We start from the raw sequence: 18,601 nt of genomic DNA on the forward strand, positions 1-18,601 counted from the left end.
CTGGCTGTGTAAGATTCCAGAAGGCTAGATTCCAGAAAACTTGGGGGCAAGGATCGCGTTACATTGGGGTCATCTCAGGTTGTGATAGCGGTAAACCCTGCAGCAGTTGTTGAATAATAGAGAGATTGTGGTGCTATCGACCAGGGTCGTTTTTTTGGTGAAGCTTGACAAAGTTACCTTGTCTGCGTGCGTAACCAACCCCCACCCCAGTGAAGCCAACCTAATAGATTGACAAACTAAGGAAATTGGAATTTTTCTGAGACAAAGTTGGAACGTCTCTTCAAGAGCTGGGCGGTAAAATTTGCGCATTCAAAATACCGGAAATGAAAATGAGGAGGAGAAGGAGGATGAGGGGGGTCCGAAATTATCCTGCAAACCACGATAATGCCAATCATGGATTAGGAAAGAAATTTGACCCATAAATAGCCAAAGGCTATAATACTTGTGATAGGGCACATCTGGGATAATGTTGCACGGTGTCTTCTTTTTTTTTCTTTTAATATAGCAAATATGCAGTGAAGAAACAATCTTCCTGTCGTTTTCTTGGTGGCACTTGGTGACGGTTTTCTGAATCAAAGTGTGCAACTATGATTTACCAGTAGCTGCCCAATAAGATTAGATACGGTATTCAGAAATTCCCACAAATTGGAAAACATTTTGAAGTGTACCAATAGAAACTTCGGAAGAAAAGGGGCAGGATTTGTAAGCTGTGTATGGTGGAATATGATGGAGTGCAAGTTCAGTGCCGCAGTCGCTATCAACCTATAAACCCGCAAGGTTCCTTCAGCATTTTGCGGTTGCTGGAAGCAACTGTTGGGCTAAGTCTCAGCACATTACACCAGTTTTGCTTTGTTGTGCATGCGTTGCAGGCCTAGTGTGACACTAGTGTCCATTATTGCAGGGAAGCTCCCGAAGCAACAGCATCATCAGTTCCCGACAGCCCAGCCAAAACAACACCGAAAGTCGAAAAGCACGACAGTGACGACGACGTGGTGTGCCTAGACGACTCGGACGATTCGGACATCTCCATCGTTGAGGTGATTCCTGCCAAGTACCCCAAGCTCGACCCTTCAATTACAGTCACGGTCATAAAGACTCCTGAAAAAGTGCCGCCTCCAGTAGTGGAGAGGCGCAGCTCCAAATCAGACGACGACCTTTCCTTCCCAAAGTATGTCCCGGGTCAGACGCTGACCTTGAGGCGACCTCCCGCGCACCTCCTCCCCCAGAACGTGCGTCCGTCCAGGGAGTGGTACGAGGTCAGCCCGGACTGCTGGAAAGGGGACGAGAGCGTCGAGGAGCGGCGGAGAAACGGGGGAAGGTATGGGGACCGGGGGGGCAGGTTCAGCAAGAATTCCTCGGGGGAAAAGTCCAACGGACAGTTTCGGCAGCACGCCACGCCCGGAGCGTGGACACCTTTGCACCTGCCCCCGCCACGCAACGTTGCGGAGCAGCGCGGGGACGCTCAACCGTGGAACAATGCAGAGGCGCGCAACTGTGGTCCCGGTGTCCTCCCGCTTCCGTTTCCGGGGGGCAGCGACGCTCCGTGGAGAAACGCGGCGAGACCGCCGTTCAACCCGTCGCAGCAGCTTCAACCCTGGTGGCAGGGGGGACCTCATCCCCCGCACCCCTGGAGCAACGCGGCCAACTCCCAGGGTGCAGCCGGTCTGGAGAGACCGCCACTACGGCAGTGGCCCGACCAGCCTTGGCTCGGCTTGCCGCCGCCCACATTGCTGCACGGTCCGCCGCCTCTGCTTCCCGCTCGGCCACCCTGGAATGCCAAGGATGGGGGTCCGTCCTTCCAAGGGACGGGGGTGTGGGAGCAGGGCTGGCAGGCGCACAGAGCGTGGCCAAACCCGTCGCCGCCTCAGTCGGGACCGGGTCGGCCTGGCTGGGCGAACCCAACGGCCTACCGGAGGGGACCACTGAGAAATGACGGGTAACTCTCTCTCTCTCTCTCTCTCTCTCTCTCTCTCTCTCTCTCTCTCTCTCTCTCTCTCTCTCTCTCTCTCTCTCTCTCTCTCTCTCTCTCTCTCTCTCTCTCTCTCTCTCTCTCTCTCTCTCTCTCTCTCTCTTTCTTTCTTCCGCCATAGACATTCTATGGGCGAATAAAATACGAAGCTGCTTGGAGCTGCTCAGAGCTGCTGTAAGAAGGCTGTTCTCCCCGCTTTAGAGTCAGGAAGTCAGGGGTGAGACAGCTGCGCATATTGCGCCTTTTTGATACAATTCCATTTTCCTGCGCCAAGCTGCTCCAAAAGCATGAAAATTGCGCCAAACTGCTCCAGAAGAGCCTCAAAGGCACGGATTTTGATGCTCATGTCAGTTTCGGCGGGGACGAAAGCCTCGCGCATCCTGGTCACCACTTTTATTGTCAGTCAATTGCAAACACCGAAATGGCAGAAATAGAAAGACTGAAATGAAGCAAACGATAGCTTCTAAAACACGATTGGCTTTCCGTCCGGGTTCGCTGAAACGGCCTTCCTGATTGGGAATCGCTGTGGCTACAAACATGGCCACCGCCTGATCCGGCTGCTACTGCCTACTTCCGCGCTCATTGCGCATCGCCGATATTTTCCCTGGTTTATTTTACGCAATCAGCTGGGTTCCAGTCTATTAATTCTATCAGTTGTGGCTCTGAACAGTGACGTTAACCCGGGGTTATGGTTTGAGATTGATGCGAGATTACAAGGAGTTGCGCGGCTCGAAAAACGTTCATTGAAATGTGGGGCCTAAGACTTCCGCTTGGCTTGTCCTGGAGTGCGAAACGCGGTGCGTGCATCTATAATCGGGTTCGTGAAGTGAACTTTTTTGCCTCACTGTGGTGTTATAAAATGCTGAAGTGTTGCTGTGCTTGGAAGCGTGATTGCGAGCCTCGGGGGTGGAACGGTCGACACGAAAATTGCGGGCTGTGCTGCGGCGCCGCGACCTGTTCAGGCAGCGCCCAATGGCTGCAGGACTGCATAGTTGCCATAGCACGCGACTAATAACACTTGATGTATGCGAAGTGAAATTTTATGCCAAAATCCAGGTGGCTAAACAGTAACGCTACTCAAAAGACCATGCGGTGAACGTGCGCCCCACGGACTGCAGCGGGTAGGCTGGTTGGGCTATGCGACCGTTAGGTCGAAGTTGCTCAACTGCTGCCGTGACTAGACTCGTTCGTACAACGCAGCCTGGGATTACAAAAATAATAATTTTAGCACTGAAACGGTAAAAAAACACGTCACTATTGCAGATCCCTTAAATTTGATAATGTTAACGGCAGTTTTGTTGTCAGTGTTGCATACAGCCGCAACACAATATCACTAGTTAGGAAGAAGGTAGTGAGTTAGAACTTTGTGATACTCTTAAAAAATTCTTTCACTTAAGGCTGTTTCAGTGTTCTGTGTATTCAAAACTGATTGGAATGTGTACTTGACCCTTCAAATTGCTAAAATGATGATTTTTTAAGCTCACAAGACGATGTAATAAATGTCCCTAAATGCTCCAAATCAAGATTCTTCTGCTCCAAAATAGAAATTTTGCTGCTCCGAAAACTGCTCCCAAATCTCTTTGGGCTGTCTCACCCCTGGGAAGTGTGTGTTATGAAACTGCAGTCGGGTTACTTGGCAGCGTGCAAATAGAATCTAGAAAACATAACACTGTACATCTAAGGCCGGAAAGATACATATGCTGCAAAGTATTCTGATGTGGGTGTAGGTTGTACATTACACCGCGAAATAGTGAAGGTTGTGGGTGAAGTTATAAGTTGCTGGTGCCAGTGATCACATGGAGCCACTGCACACCAATGTTTCCGCAATCATTGCAAAGGTGCAAGGGGTAAATTTCAAGCCATATTTGTTTTTATGCGGTCACTGCACTGTGCGGGGACCAAGGTTCTTACGGCGGCCTAGCTCGATTCTCGAGATTCGGCCACAAGGCTAGCTCCGTTGAACACCGCCACGGATCGCCAGCTTGGCGTAGCGGCAGCGAACAGCAAGGAACACAGGACACAGAATTCGCCCACTCCGACGTTTATTGCACTGCAATAAGGGAACGTCGGGCGCGTCGCTCTACACCGTCAAGACCACCTTAGCCTGGACGGGAGAAACAGGCTCGATGGCGTACAAAGGAAGGCCAAAAAGGGGCAAGTCGTAGTTACGGTCGCTCCCGATGATGGTTCGTATCCAAAGAGAGTCTCCCTCCATCGCCCGCCCCGGACCAGGCCGCCGGAACTTCCGGGCAAAACCTGTCGCGTGAGGGGTTCGGCCGTGCCCCCCCCCCACTCTCACAGGCATCCTCCCGGAGGGGGAAGCGCGCGGCCGCGAAGAGAGAGGTACCACCCCTGTCGCCTCCGCGGCGGGCCAAGAGAGATAGGAAAGATGGCGGAGCTCCGCAATCCCCACAACTGTTACCTTGTGAAAAAGAGGTGTAGCCATTATGCAGCATACCCGGAAATATTTTTTGGGCGGTGTTTACACCACCGGTAAAATAAGAAATTAAACGGAATTGTCTTATATCCATGCCGCAAGTACACGAAAAATGACATTAAGTGTTTAATGCCACTAATTCACTGCTACACGCAAAAATCTAATGCCATTCACGCTAATGTCATTTTTTATTTATGGAGTTGCGCACAATTCCTTTGCCTTCACGAACGCCTTAAATCTGGCTACTCTCGAACGCGATGAGCACAAATGAAACCAACGGAACTCTCAGCACCAGAGTGTTGACACGGAAACGTAGCTGAACTTCGAAATACTAAGACGATTTCTTGTGCCCCCTTGGTGGCAAAATTCTGAAGAAGACGAAGTTCACTAAAACAGCGGCAAAAGGCAGAACCTTATGTTACTTGTTGTTTCGAATATTTCAGATTTGGCTACCGCTGGCAGGCAATGGCAGCTTGCTGAAGCCACTTTTTGAAAGGGCTCACACCATTTGTTTAGAAAACACTCGTTTTCTTTCACAAAAACATTTTTAGCCCTTCTAGACAATTTTTCTCCTCCTGAAGACTTCTAAAATATGAGTGCATTTCTCTTTTTGGTCATTAATACCATCATGCCTAACACATTTAATGGCTTTGCGCTTTGGTGTGTAGCGCAGGCTGCCCAAATAATGTCATTCAATTTCTTTAAGGCCTTAAACACGTAATGTCAATTTTTGTGCACGTGTGGAATGGGTATTAGTTATGCTCGAGGTGCCTTAAATGCCTCAATGCGTTAGATGCCTCATTCACTGTAATATCTGCATAAAAAATAACAGTGCGCATAGGTCTCCCAGGAACCATTTATCTACTCATTGACACTGTTGAGCTCGTCTAAGGTCCTCCTTTTTAATATAGTGTGGAATCCCGATAATACGACTTTCAAGGGGCCGCGAGAAAGCGTCCTATTACTGGGGTGTCGTACGACCAGGGTGCGGGTAAATGCCGGCCTAGCAGACGGTCTCACGGGACAGGTGGGCTAAGAACTTATTTAAACTACTATATTTAGCGCATTCTCCCATGATCTGCGAACCTTTAGCTGAAATCCCAAATTTAAAAAAAAAAAAAAAGCCTATGTTGTGTCTTCTACCCCTCAACAGAGTCCGAGCTAACCTGAGAGCCAAGCGCCGCGCGCTACGTGACACCCGTGCCAGCCGGCGATAGCCCGCCAGCCCCGTGCCTTGCGCGAGCGACGTAAGGCCGAAGTGGTTGAGCAAATTGATAGGGGAAAAATGAGTGTAAAACTGCCAAGGCTAAGTGAAACGAATGATAGTACAAAGCGGAGATGAAAACAAAAACGACATTCCAGTACTGGGTGGAGACACCCTTTGAACGGTCCTGTGGCGCCGCTATTGGTCAAAGTGCTCAACGCATACCTATTTTCGTTTCCCACAAGTCTCAGCAATGCGAAATAGATACGATGATTCAAACTTCGCGAGTAAACCGCTTCGCGACGAAAATGATAGCGCGGTCTTGCTGCAGTGACTTGCTGTGGCAACCAGCCAGTGACCCAAAATGGCGGCGCCAGCATATACCTGTCTCCACCGTTCCACCCTTGTGGAGGTCGCTCGTTAATCGAGGCACCGTAGCAAAGAAAGGAGCGGAGTGACAACGCGACTTTGGAAGACACTGATAAGCAGAGAGCAGAGATATAGGGAGAGAGAGCGTGGTGAAAGGGAGAAACTTGGATCGAGTGGGAGAGGGAAGCGAGTGTTCGGTCGTCGCCGTGGAGTTGCGTCGAATGTTTTCACATTCGTCGTGGCTTGATGGGACCTTCAAACTCATGGTCCGCCTGCCACCTGAACTTCTACTTTTCGCAGTTGGCGCGTTGACGTACTGCTGCCGCGTTGCGCCTTCAACTCCTGTTCACGAGTACCGGCCTGCGTGCTTGCTTGCGTCGGTTCAGCAAGTGGTCTGGCCCGCCTGCGGGCCTTTGCACATCAAGCAGCGTCAAACGGGGGTTCAGATTAAAGAAAGGTCGGGATGAGGCGGCGAAGCGGTGTAAAATATCGGGAAAACGTCGGTTTATCTGTGTCAGGATCCATCGTATGAAGTGGACCGTGTGCATCCAAGCGTCATATCATTTGGGTTTTTTAATGCATTGTTTCTATGGGGAGTTTGCAGGGACCACGGTGATCCATCGTAAGAAGCGCAAGTCCGGGGGACGTACCATTGGGGTTCCACTGTAGCTATTCGGAGTTGGGTGAAAAAAAAAGGCTGAAATGAGGAGAGAGTGGGGATGCAGCGCTCTGAAAACTTCTTGGGGCGTTCTGACAACAAACCCCTCCCCCGGCTACACTCTTGGCAGGCGTGCACTGCGTTTGTTCTTCTGAGAGCTCGAGACCAGCAAGATTTGAGCATAGATCAATGTTTCAATAGTGTGCAGGTTGATATGTTGCAGTCGCTTTGTTGCCGGGTGCTTTTTTTCGTGGTACATTCTTAAAACTTTCCAACCATAACCTCAAGGGGAACCTGGCACTGCTGTAAGTGCAGGTCCCTTGAATAACATGTCAGCCACCATGGGAACGTTCAATAGTGTGCAGATTTGTAGTAGCTTTGCCATTGCATTGGCTTAGAAGGTTGCGTAAAGCTATGTTTTGTGGAGCGAAGACGTTGAGATTACGCACAAACAAGGGCAGCGACACACAGTCCACTGGAAAGGGTTGTAATGGGAGAGTCCTTGACAGCTTCTTGGTGGCTGTGGGGACCAGGGTTCTTACGCGGCCTAGCTCGATCCTCGAGATCCGGCTGCAAGGCTAGCTCCGCTGAACACCGCCACAAATCGCCAACTTGGCATAGCGGCAGCGAACAGCAAGGAACACAGGACACAGAATTCGCCCACTCCGACGTTTATTGCAATGCAATAAAGGAGACGTCGGGCGCGTCGTTCTACACCGCCAAGACCACCTTAGCCAGGGCGGGAGAGACGCGCGAGGGCGGACAAAGGCAGGCCAAAAAGGAGCGAGTCGTACTTGCGGCCGCTCCCGATGATGGTTCGTATCCAAAGAGGGCCCACCTCCGTCGTCCGCCTCGGACCAGGCCGCAGGAGCTTTAGGGCAAACCAGTCACGTGAGGGGTTCGGCCGCGCCCCCTCGCTCTCACGGGCATCCTCCCGGAGGGGGAAGCGCGCGACCGCGAAGAGAGAGGTACCACCCCTCTTGCCTCCGCGGCGGGCTGAGAGGGATAGGAAAGATGGCGGAGCTCCGCAATTCCCACATGGCTTAGAGTGTCCCGTATCACCAATGCGTGGAGCACACTGGCCTTAGGACTGCATTGCTCTGTGGTCATAGACTTTCATTCTATGCAATGTATATATAATATACAAGAGGGAAATCTGGCACTATTGCTTAGGTGAGCTGTGCTTAAATGAGCCTGCCATCGTGTACTGTGGGGAAGCTTTCCATTTTTGTTTACGTGGCATGGCTCACTGACAGTCTCAAAAGTTGTCTGTGGCTGCAAAAACCATTATTATTGTTCTCAAACAATATACAGAGTTAATTTATCGATACAAAAGTATAGCTAGCAAGAACTTCTTCATTGGGGATCTTTGAAAAGAACGAAATGTTGCCTCTGTCATCGGGGGCCCCAAGAAGGTACGTTGCAAGCCAGGCCATGTACGAGAGGAACCTAGTCAGCGGTTCGACGACAGTTCGTCAGGTCAGTCAATGTCTGAAGAAACTGTAATGCAGTCTCTGACGAAGTCAGTGACCACATTACTGTTTCTTCACACGAGAGGAACGCTTCCACCTGCTGTGACAACGCCCACAACAGCACGCAACGGCAGTGGCAGATTTCCCTCTGATACATACTAGTATGAAGCTCTGTCTGTAGCAGCAGCTCATTGTTGCCAGACCACAGGCGTGGCCCTCAGTGATGGTCCCCCGTGTGCCTTTTTCCTCCGGGTGCAGCAGCAGAGGTGGCTCCAGCAGGCCCGGGAGGCCCTTCCGGCCGAGCTGGCTTCGCCGCCAGCAGGGCGGGGGTGGGGCTGGGGCCTCCGGGTCGGGGTCGGGGGAGGAGGAGTACCCGTCGGTGCTGCCCCGCCTGTCGGGCAAGGAGAGCAGCTGGGCGGAGCTGAAGTCAGGCGCGGCCCACCTGGAGCGCATGGAGGCCCTGCTGGCCGGCGAGGGGGCCGTCCTCTGGAAGGGCTCCGTGCAGCCCCTGGTCGTCCCCACCCGGGACCTCTCCATCAGTGAGTGCCTGTCCCGCCCCCCCTTGTCCCCTCCCTTCTCTCCTCCCCCTTGGGGCAAAAGGCTTGGACGCCTCATCAAACGCAAGAAGTGACCGAAGTCGTCGCCCGCCAACACGGGTGGTACCAAAAGAGCGGCCACAGAAGAGAAGTAAAAGCGGGGTCAGGTGGGATTTGAACCGGGGCCTCAAGAGCAGCAGCAGCCAACTGCAGAGACCACAGCACTAACCCAGCACCCTGGCAGAGCAGAACAAGAATTGGTCTGATGTGTTCTTTGGTGCACGTGACGAAACAGGTGCACGCAGCACGGAGCTCCCACTGCCGGGAAGCTGTCGCGTGAATTGCAGCCAGTCCGACTGTTGGGGTTATCCGTGTCAAAGGACGAAGAAAGGACAGTGAACAAAGAGGTGCGAACGCGATACCCAAAACTAACCAAAAACAGGCAAAAATAAGCCAAAATTCGACAAATAGGGCGCAAGAGTTTCGTTAGTAAAGTAAATGCTTGATGTAACAAACAACAAATGTCCCTCTTGTCCCAAGGAGGCCGATGAGGGCGGAAAATGCAGAAATGAACCATTTGATTCAGCAAGGGCGGCCAATCAGGGTGCAGAAATTGTTTATTCATTTTTTGGTGGCCCAATCCCCCTGTGTGGATTTCTGTCATGTGTTGGTAAAACGGAAGACTGGGCGAGTTGGTACTTATTCATATTAACAGCGCTACCGACACAGACAAAAAGAAGAGGGCACAAACACGGCGCCGTGTTTGTGCCCTCTTCTTTTTGTCTGTGTCGGTAGCGCTGTTATTAAGAACGTGTGTTGGTAGAAGGCAGTTTTCTTTTTTCACACCAAGTGGCCTTCTAAATCTGTCTAACAACCAGTACAACCTTTTTTGGCAAGTCCCCCCCTCAACAAGGTAGGTGCTACAATGACAGGGACGGCTGTTGTGATGTTAGACTAGTCTTCAGATGTGGCTGAAAATGGTCACTGTTTTTACCCTTTCTGGGGTTTCACTTAAGACTGGTGTTGAAGCCAAAAATGGCTTCCTTGCCTCCTGGACTTCATAATGGCACAAAAATCTCGCTTAGATCTTCCCCCAGAACTATGGTCTTTTCTGCAAAGGAACTGTAGTTGAGCAGTCATGATTCCCTCCTTGAACCCTGTGGGACCTGGGTTTGATTCCGAGTACTAACAACTGTGTTTTGTTTTTCAAATTAAATGCTAAAAGTGTTTGTGCATGCATGAAAAAATTTGAAGACAGGTTGGGGGCAAGTCTGGCAACTTTATGCCTAAAAAAAATATTCTTAGTGCTGGGGCTCAAGCCTTGCTTTCCCACACGATAGGCAGCCTGGTGTGGGACACCCCTCAGTACGGTAGACTGGGTCAAGAAGGGGGCCAGGTGCACATGTGTTACTGAATGAGTTCTCTGGCCAACCCTCATTGTTGGCAGAGTTACTAGCACGCAGCTCGCAATCAGGCCTTATCCACTGTAATGATGTCTGAGAGATTTATTTGCCACTTCGGTGACAGCAGCCACATGTGTGCATGTCCACCGGGCTTACTGCGTGAACAAACTTTTAGTCAGCAGGCTGAAAGAACCACTTTAATTTCTCTTTGAAATGGGATAGGATAGCTTCCTCGCAGTTTCACCCGCTGCCACGTGATTGCAGCTTTGGGATCACCAAGGAGAGCAGGCGGTGGATTTAATCCTCTAAAGTGCCGTGCTTATTTCCACGGGCTTGCGTGCTTCAGTAGCCCGAACTGAAATACAAGCAGAGGTTTTATCGTTGTAAAGATATGGCCGCTGTTGTGACCAGGCAGTTAGAGAAGTGGTCACTCTCAGTCAGGGTACGTTCCACCGACCCCGAAATCGGAACTGAGCTACGAAATAAAGAAATTGACGATCACGGTGACTGTTTTCTGCCATTTCTGATTCCACCGGTTTGTCCTGTGTCCCTAAAGGGTCCTTCATTGTGTTTGTGTCGATGCGGACTACAAGGTTTTTCTCCCCCTTCCCTCTCTTGCGTTTCTGCAGCGGGCATTGTGTCCCAGCTGTCTGTCTTGGAGGAAGTGGACCTGGTGAACGGCAGCCAGCGTCCCCCCTGTGGTGATGCGCACCGCAGCGGGGAAACCAACGAGCCAGACCTCGACGTGTACCTGCCGGGCACCGCGTACAGCAAGCGCAACCCGGGACTGCCCGAGTGCCGGGTCTGCGTGCTCAGGTAGGGGCCACTGGGTCAGGTGGGTGCGCGTTTGGGGCTGTTCTGTTGCTACACCGGTGCAAGAGAGCTCGAAAAGGCCAAGGTGCAGCTGTTTGTTTGGAATCTCGGGGCTTATCAGTGCAAAACGGGAGGCAAGGACACGACGGTCAAGAGGGAGCAAGGTTGAAAACTGGGCCTGTTAGTTTACGGTTTTAGGTATTAAAACTACTAGCTAAAAAGATGCTGATGCAAGGACAGAGTTAACAGGATGGAGCTGGACTAACAACTGAGTGTATATAGAAAAACACGAACCTCCCAGCAAATGCAAGGTGTGCATAAGCAGTACTCAAACACAAAATGGGGGGTTATCGCTTCATACCTGACTATCACTTGAAGGTTCGCTACAATGCACTGAAAGCCCGGGAGTAAAAATTAAAAAAAATTAGGAGGTCAAAAGGAGCCAATTAGAGTTGTTCTCACATCGCCACATTTCACCAAAACACACCACATACAAATTTAGACGCTTAAAGGGACCCTGCAACACTCTGAGCAGTGCAAGTAAACCTGTGCGACGTTTAGATTACACTGCCAGGAATACCTGAGCCAAATATTACACGTGCACGTGAAGCGGTGAGCGCGCAAATCGCTGTGAAAGACACGGAAAAACCAACTGCGCTCTCTTCAGTTCTCCTCATTATGCACCCCTGGCATGGCCTAAGCGACGTCATTGAGGCCATGGCTGCCCGATCGGCTGTCACTGGGCAATTTCGCGGCTAATTTCTCCCATTTCAGCCGTTGTCATCGCTGTGTACAAACCTATTCTATGCCTGAACCTGTAGGCACAGTTTTGCCGTTTCTTTTCTGTTTTGAGTGCGCGCGGAGTTTGAGTGATGAGTTCAATGCTTCCCTTTCAACGGGACCACTCGACTACAAACGTTTGTTGCTTCAACAACGCCCTACCAGCCCGAGCGCGCACTTGCGAGCAGGCACCCATGCCTGCTTTTTTGTGACACCAGACCGGAAATAGGCGCCTCCACGTTGCGGAGAAAAGGAGAAGACTCCCCGGCCTGTGATATATCGAAGGCCGCCGAAGAGAACGCCGCGAGTCACCCCCATCTCCGGGAGAGAGCGTGCAGCTTTCGTCGCGTTGTCCGCGGTCGACTGGAGAGAAAACAATTATGCACGATTTCATATCGCGCATAGTTTCGGTGAAAGTGAACGGATTTTCATAATTCTTGCTGGAGGAGGCTGCTGGGACAATAGGCTTTACCCCAAAATACATTCCTAGCAGTCGATGGTAACTGTTGCAGGGTCCCTTTAAGTGAACAACACTTTTTCTTGGCGCTCTTCGGCCGAGAAACAACGCAGTCATCAACACCAGCTCAAACAAAAACTTATTCAGCTGTGGTGGTCCCACTTTACTGTGCCTAGTGTCTGAAGTAACGTAGCTCATTTGTCACATGGTAAAAAGTAACCACAGGAGAGACAAGGGACGGACAGAGTAGACGGGATACGGCACTTGTCCCACCCCGTCTACTTTGTGCGTCTACTAATCCTTCCTGTGCTTATTTGCGCCACGAATCTCCAACTCGATCAGTACAGTTTTGTTGCAGTTTTTCCAACAGCAGGGTGTGCGTGTCTCGTGTCCGCTGCAGGTGGGACTCAGGTCGGGCGCGCCTCCGAGACCTGGTGAGGCGGCAGGTGACACCGAGCGACGACGTGCCCCTCGTGTTCGCTGCGGTGGACCACGGCCAGGTGCAGCTGTTCGCCTTCGACACCGTGGTGGCTCCCCGGTTCGTTCCGGGGCCCTGAAACACCACCCACCCCGGGATCGATCACCTCATCGTAGCGGGAAAACGCATTTGCAAGGTCTCTGTCCGCATGTTTACTCCGAGGGGGCTGTCACACAATTGCGTCTACACTGTTTCCTTTAAACTGCTTGATTTAGGGAAGGGTATTGTGCGTATTGTCCCTTTGGAAAGGGAATTGTTAACTTGGTCTGGGTTGTGTCCCTCCAGAAAGTGAGTTGCTGTGCTTATATAAAATAATAGCTGCTGAGAAGACAAAGAAAAAAGAAGCAAACAAACGAGGCGGTGCTTATTGAGCTGGTGGTGTAAGGGAACTTTCAAATAAAAGTTTAAATCTTATGGTTAAAAAAGATGAAGATATTATTTCTTGTCATTAAAATGAATTGGTGTTGATAGGGTGAAACTGGGGCGAAACAAATAATGAATAAACGTTTCAGTCTTATTGAAAAACAAAAACAATTTGTTGTTGTTTTTTTTTTAATAGTCAGAACAAACTGGTTTCGAACAAGGTAAAGCTGGTGCAAGTTAAATTTGGAGTAAAAGTTTTTGCCGCAGGAGCGAAGACGAGGAACAGGTTTGCTTTTTTTTCACTAAAACAAATTAATGCCGGATGGCTGAAATTTTTTATGGTACACATTATTACATAACCCACAACAACTGGAAGTTTAACCTGTTCAAGTGTTTTAGGGTAGGAAAAACCAGTTTCAATGCTTTTTCAGCTCCTTCAAAGCACAAGAGCAGCTTGAAGTGTAAAATTATATTCAATTTATTAGGGATCAACAAATTCCAATGATTTCAGTTCAATGTAGCCGGCCTCTATGATTCATACGTCTGCAAACTGTAAATTTGGTAAGTTTTCTTCTCTTTGAAGGGTTGTCAAACTTGTTAGTTTTTTATTACTACATGTAAAATGAAAGGGCCTAACTTTTGATCTTGCTCTGAGCATTCATTGCATTTAAACTTGTTCTTTGAACGTTTAAAAAAAAAGAATAATTAATTAAAAATAGAGAAAGCATGCATCGGACAAATGACAAGTTTAGAACTAAATTGAACTAAATTTTTTCCACAACTTCCTATGGAGTTTCGTGGGATTTATATTGCCAACTAGTCAAGTCCATCAGCTCTAAGCTTTCGATAGAGACTGTCGATAGCATGTAGTACAACTTTGTTGTAGCATCTTTCGTGTTGAACTTGTATTTAGGCAATCGGAAAAAAAGAAGAAGGCATTACAATTTTTGTTTTACCCCGTCTTTGATGAAACCACGGAAACTTTTATATGTATGCAGCCAACAAAGGAAACATGTTTTGTAGATTCCGGGGGGGGGGCAGTTTCCCGACACTCAAAACGATTTTTAAGTGTTGCGTGCAAATGCCAAAAGTCCGAAAAATACACAAAAGCAAAAGTTTGCACCAAACCATACTGCTGCGCACGTCGTAACCATCTCTCGAAACGTGACTGCCCGTTCTATGCATCTTTTTCAAATCCTTTGTGCACAGAGATGTTGGGTAGAGTTGTTTGTCCATAACACTGTTACAGCCTGACTTGTCTTTGACTATATAAATGTTTTAAGAGACGTAGTGAGCCACAGTTAGCCCTGTGCTGAAAATGGTGTCAACTTTGCAGCGCTTCCAGCCATGGAGGAGAGAGGGACATCTTGGAAAATACTTTCAACCCTTCTCGGAAAAGAACATTTGGTTGCTCTATCCAACCACTTTCTCATTTTGCGATTTTTTTTTGTCTTCTTCAACTGGACACTTTCCTCTTTGTCATTATATGAGCGAACTGATAGTGTTGTCCTATAAATAATGATTCATGCCAGCCCTCAATTTGAAGCCTATTTCAAGTCACAGAGACAGCCCAATAGAAAAGTTGTGTCAATTTACTGTGGGGGTGTATGTTTTTTGAATGTTTGTTGATTTTAGCTGAAAACACAAAACCCTCCATACCATGGATCATTTAGTGACATGCTAGCTATGGTTCCTGAATACATAGCGAACAATTGTCCGGGTATAAAAAGGAATGCTGGCTTTAGGTCACGGAGCCTTAGTTATCGTTCCTTTTGTGTGCAGTAAGTGAGGGAGGCAGCAAGCATGCTTTTGTGAATAGCCCACGCATGTATAGAACACAGCAAAAGCTTCAAGATTCACATTAATTAGACCAGTGTAGTAATTTGTACATGGTCTCCATTATTTCTATGCCACGCATTACTGAATACCGTGTACTGTAAATAATGAAGCACTGTACATACGTAAAGATATCTGGTTTTGCCAATCGTGCGAAAAAGAAAATGAAACTGGTTTTTTTTTTTATGCAGCATTTACTTTTTTGTGAAGTAAGATGGCAAGTTGTGCTAGTTGGTGGAGATTAAGATTCATGCTGAGAAACAGTGCAAGAAACACAGGGACAAAAAGAAGAGTGGACGATACACAGCACTGAAGCGTCAGCGCTGTGCGTCGTCCACTCTTTTTTTTTTGTCCCTGTGTTTCTTGCACTGTTTTTCACCATCAATCTTACTTTTTTGTGAGCTGGTGTGGAACTGTATTCTTTGTTGTTGCGGGGAATCGAATTTCTTTTTCTGTGACCGTCGGTGTGTGATACGTTTTTGTGCATGTTTAGTTCTGTTTGCTTGGTGATCTGAATTTTACACTTGCCGGTGATCAGTAATTATTGCTTGAAAATCAAGAAAGCGTCCCGCCTCTATGATTGCTTCACTGGGATGGAAAGTTGTGGTCTTTCGGTGTGCAAAATGTGTGTACCCTGTAAGGGATCGAGCTGTGCGCTTAGCAGAATCTGACGGTGGTGTTGGTTATTGAGCATAGGCATTTAAAGGTCCTTATGAATGATCGTGCTCTGTATGTAGGGTTCATTTGTAGGAGCTGAGGTGTTAAAATCTGTTGCAAAAGTGTTTCTTTTCAGGTTTGTACATACTATTTTTTGCCATTTTTTTAGCTTTTTGCAAGAATTGCCATTGGGTGACATTTCAACAAACGGGGTCGTTTTTGTGACCTTGTATTGTACCATTGTGTAGCGTTATCTTTATTTATAATGATGTCATTACACACAGGGCATTGTATATAAGGTGCTTTTTTTTTTTAGTATTTGTTCGAACGGTTCACCTATGAAACTTCCATACGTGACAGGCTCGCCTGTTGCACCTAATTTTTTTAAATGTTGGCAAAATGTATGGCCTTTAATTATTACTACGAGTAGTTATGGCTGAATAGAGGATCATGCTTTACGTGGCTTTCAGCCACTGGATTGAAGTTTCAGAATCGATTCTAGTTCCTTTTGTAAAACTAATTTTGTGCTCATGATTTAAGTAGTTAAATGTCAAAGGTTTTTCAGAAATTTCCTCTGTCCCGCACACGCATTCGTATATACTTTTGATGAAGCTATGTGACATTATTCTCGTGTCGAAAATGCGCATGTAAATCACATTTTGTATAAAATATATATTCTTCGACCACTTCTGCCTCGTGGTGTTTTTGTTTTGATTAACATCGTGAACTCGTGAACCGAGTTGGCGAGCCAAAAAGGTTAGCTGGGCGTAGGTAGGAATAGACTGCACTGTGAGGCTGAGATTTCTGGCAGGTCGCCGAGAAAAAAAAAATAGCGGGACCAGCAGCGGAACCCTACTCTGGGGCAAAAATACCCGCGCGGAAATATTTCTGGGGCTAGGCGTCGGCGCGACGGGGTAGCTGTGACATGCAGAATGACAGCGGCGCGACACAGCCAACACAGCCTCGTTCAAGCTTATTAGCGCCGAAAAAGCGAAAACTTTCGCAGCCAGTGGCTCCATCTCGCCACGGCGACGCGATATGGCCAATGTGGGCCACGGTCGCCTCACAAACAGCGACGCACGCACAAACAGTGGAGGGCTAGGCGAGCGCCGAGCGCGGAGTTGTTTTTCGTGGTTCTTCCCGTAGCGAAATCTACCAGCGGCACCGCTTCCCTTATGTTCTAGCTTCGCCGTAACGCGTTCCGTTTCTTCTGCCAGGAGGAATCGCAAGGCGACCGTAAAACACCGGCTCCACCGCGGCTCGGTGCAGGAAGAGCGAGTTCTCTGTTGTCGTCGGTTGGGCTTGGCAGCGGCGTCGGGCTCGAGGCTTGGCGAAAGCGCTCGTGGAGTTCGGGCCATCGCAGGGAATGCATTGTCGCGACCTGTCCATGCGTGCTCAACTCAGGAGCCAGCCTGCCACCAAGCGTGCCGTGCTTCACCGAAAGGTAAGCGTGCGACGCAGCGCGCTAACGAGCGGTCTTTAATGGATGCATTCGCCACGGCCGCCGCAGCTGTTGCCTCTCGATGACGACTTCGGGAGACTGCTAGAGCTGCAGACTGCCTGGCTCGCCCTGAAAGGTAAGCATTCGCTTGTGTGCGAGGCAAGACTGCCACGTTTCTCGGGCCGCGAGTCTCCCCGGGGGTTGGGGGAAGGCGCTTTTGTTTTTGTTTGTGGAACCGCGAGCCGCCATTGAAACACGTGGGGATTGTTTAGCACCCGGCTTTTTCGGCAAGCCGTCCCGCGCTTTTGCTGGCGAGAGCAGTGTTATCGCAGCCCGACGTCGTGCTGTCAGCGCGTCTGTGCTTTTTTGCTTGTCGTGGGGCGGCGCGACCCTATCGCGCGTGGCACCGTTAAAGGGATGAGGCGGCCTAAACAAGCCGCGGTTGAGTGGTTTCGGGAGCGCAGCAGTGCAACAACAATGAATATTCGTTCGTGGTGAATCGGCGAAAGGACAGGTCGCCAATCCGCTGCCATCTGTCGGATTGATTTTTCGTGCATACTCGCGCAAAATTTTGCACGGACTGGGCTCGTTCCGGGGTAAGTCGTAAATAATTAACGTGAGTCGGGCCATATGTTCGAGCCCGATGAGTCATCTTGCGCTGAAGTGCAGTTTTCTCGCTACAACTAGCTGTCATTGGAGCTAATTTGCAAGTTAAATCTCCAAATGATACGACTGTTACATGGCTTTCTCACACTCTCGTCGCCGGTCTGTGCTTTGGCGCACTATTCTTTTAACGAACAGAAAAAGTCGCTTTTCGCATGTCACAATGCAAGCTTCTCTAGGTAACACGTATTCCGTACGTTGCCCCCGAGATGTAGTTTCTTCACTCCGTCTATTTGGAAATTCGTCGGCGATAAAGAAGCAAATCTGGCCTGGCTGCATGCCAACATACGGCCGGCGTGCCAAAAACGGCACCTTTTTTCCCGCGTGGTTCGCAGACACACTGGCTCTGTTCTATTTTGTTGAGCTGGATCGCACCTTGTCGAGCACTTGTTTATCCTAACCGTACGAACCCTCATGCGGCGCTCCTGTGGTTCTTTTGTGTGCGTGTGTGTGTGTGTGTTTACCCTCTTTTGCATACTCCTGATCAGTTAACAGTAATGAGCAAATCTTATAGCTAATTAGTTGTAGCCAAGGCAAAGGTCATTGTAGTCAAAGACAACTAAGAGGAAGCAAATATAAATACTGCCTGCCAAGGCATGTGAGAATAACGTCGGTGAAAAATACACACCGCAAGATGTGTATTTGCCATGGTTATTCTTATAATTTATTTGGGGGAAACCTTTCGCCACCTCCGTGCATTTATGTATTCAGTGAAGTAAACGTCTGGAACTGTTGGGTTGTTGCAAATAAACCTGTCCCAAGGGTGTCATTTCTAACTACTGCTCCATTTCTTGGAGCAAATATAGAAGCGGAATATCTATCTCAACTGCCCTCATTTCCTACTTCCTGTCTACTTCCTTTAATGGTATCTCTTTTCTTTTATCCGTTTAATATTACTGATATATCTAAAATTACTTTCTGGTGCATAAGACTGAATAAGCCTTTCTTTCCAAATAGGTCATAAGCTAGACTACACCATGGATTAACCAGGGCAAGCAGCTTTCCTGCGATGATTACTTCCATTATTGATTTTCTATTGACCTTGTTTTTATTGACCAAGAAATC

General features: G+C 48.9%; 2 protein-coding genes across 5 annotated transcripts in view; both read left to right on the top strand.

Annotated features, from left to right (window-relative positions):
* Tsen54 (tRNA splicing endonuclease subunit 54) overlaps window positions 1-15,079 on the top strand; it is a 28,141-nt gene extending 13,062 nt beyond the window's left edge. The window contains exons 6-10 of one of the 3 annotated variants that reach the window (XR_013315863.1): window positions 902-1,936; window positions 8,368-8,648; window positions 10,678-10,864; window positions 12,499-12,712; window positions 14,276-15,079. Coding sequence is in view for 1 of the 3 variants with exons in the window: in XM_077670472.1 (XP_077526598.1) it covers window positions 902-1,936; window positions 8,368-8,648; window positions 10,678-10,864; window positions 12,499-12,655 (1,660 nt within the window). In the remaining 2 variants the exon portion in view is untranslated. Of the gene's footprint in view, window positions 1-901; window positions 1,937-8,367; window positions 8,649-10,677; window positions 10,865-12,498 lie in introns of all 3 variants that reach the window. The other 2 variants (XR_013315864.1, XM_077670472.1) reach the window with 2 other exon arrangements.
* Window positions 15,080-16,436: 1,357 nt separating this feature from the next.
* Window positions 16,437-18,601, top strand: part of LOC144138282 (eukaryotic elongation factor 2 kinase-like) — a 33,700-nt gene continuing 31,535 nt past the window's right edge. Inside the window, exons 1-2 of one of the 2 annotated variants that reach the window (XM_077670474.1) lie at window positions 16,437-16,876; window positions 16,943-17,009. The gene's annotated coding sequence lies outside the window, so the exon portion shown is untranslated. Of the gene's footprint in view, window positions 16,877-16,942; window positions 17,010-17,275; window positions 17,470-18,601 lie in introns of those variants that run through there. The other variant, XM_077670475.1, reaches the window with a different exon arrangement.

This window comes from Haemaphysalis longicornis, unplaced genomic scaffold (assembly GCF_048455015.1).
Source record: "Haemaphysalis longicornis isolate Haplotype H1 unplaced genomic scaffold, Haemaphysalis longicornis Haplotype H1 scaffold_5, whole genome shotgun sequence".
NCBI lineage: Eukaryota > Metazoa > Arthropoda > Arachnida > Ixodida > Ixodidae > Haemaphysalis > Haemaphysalis longicornis.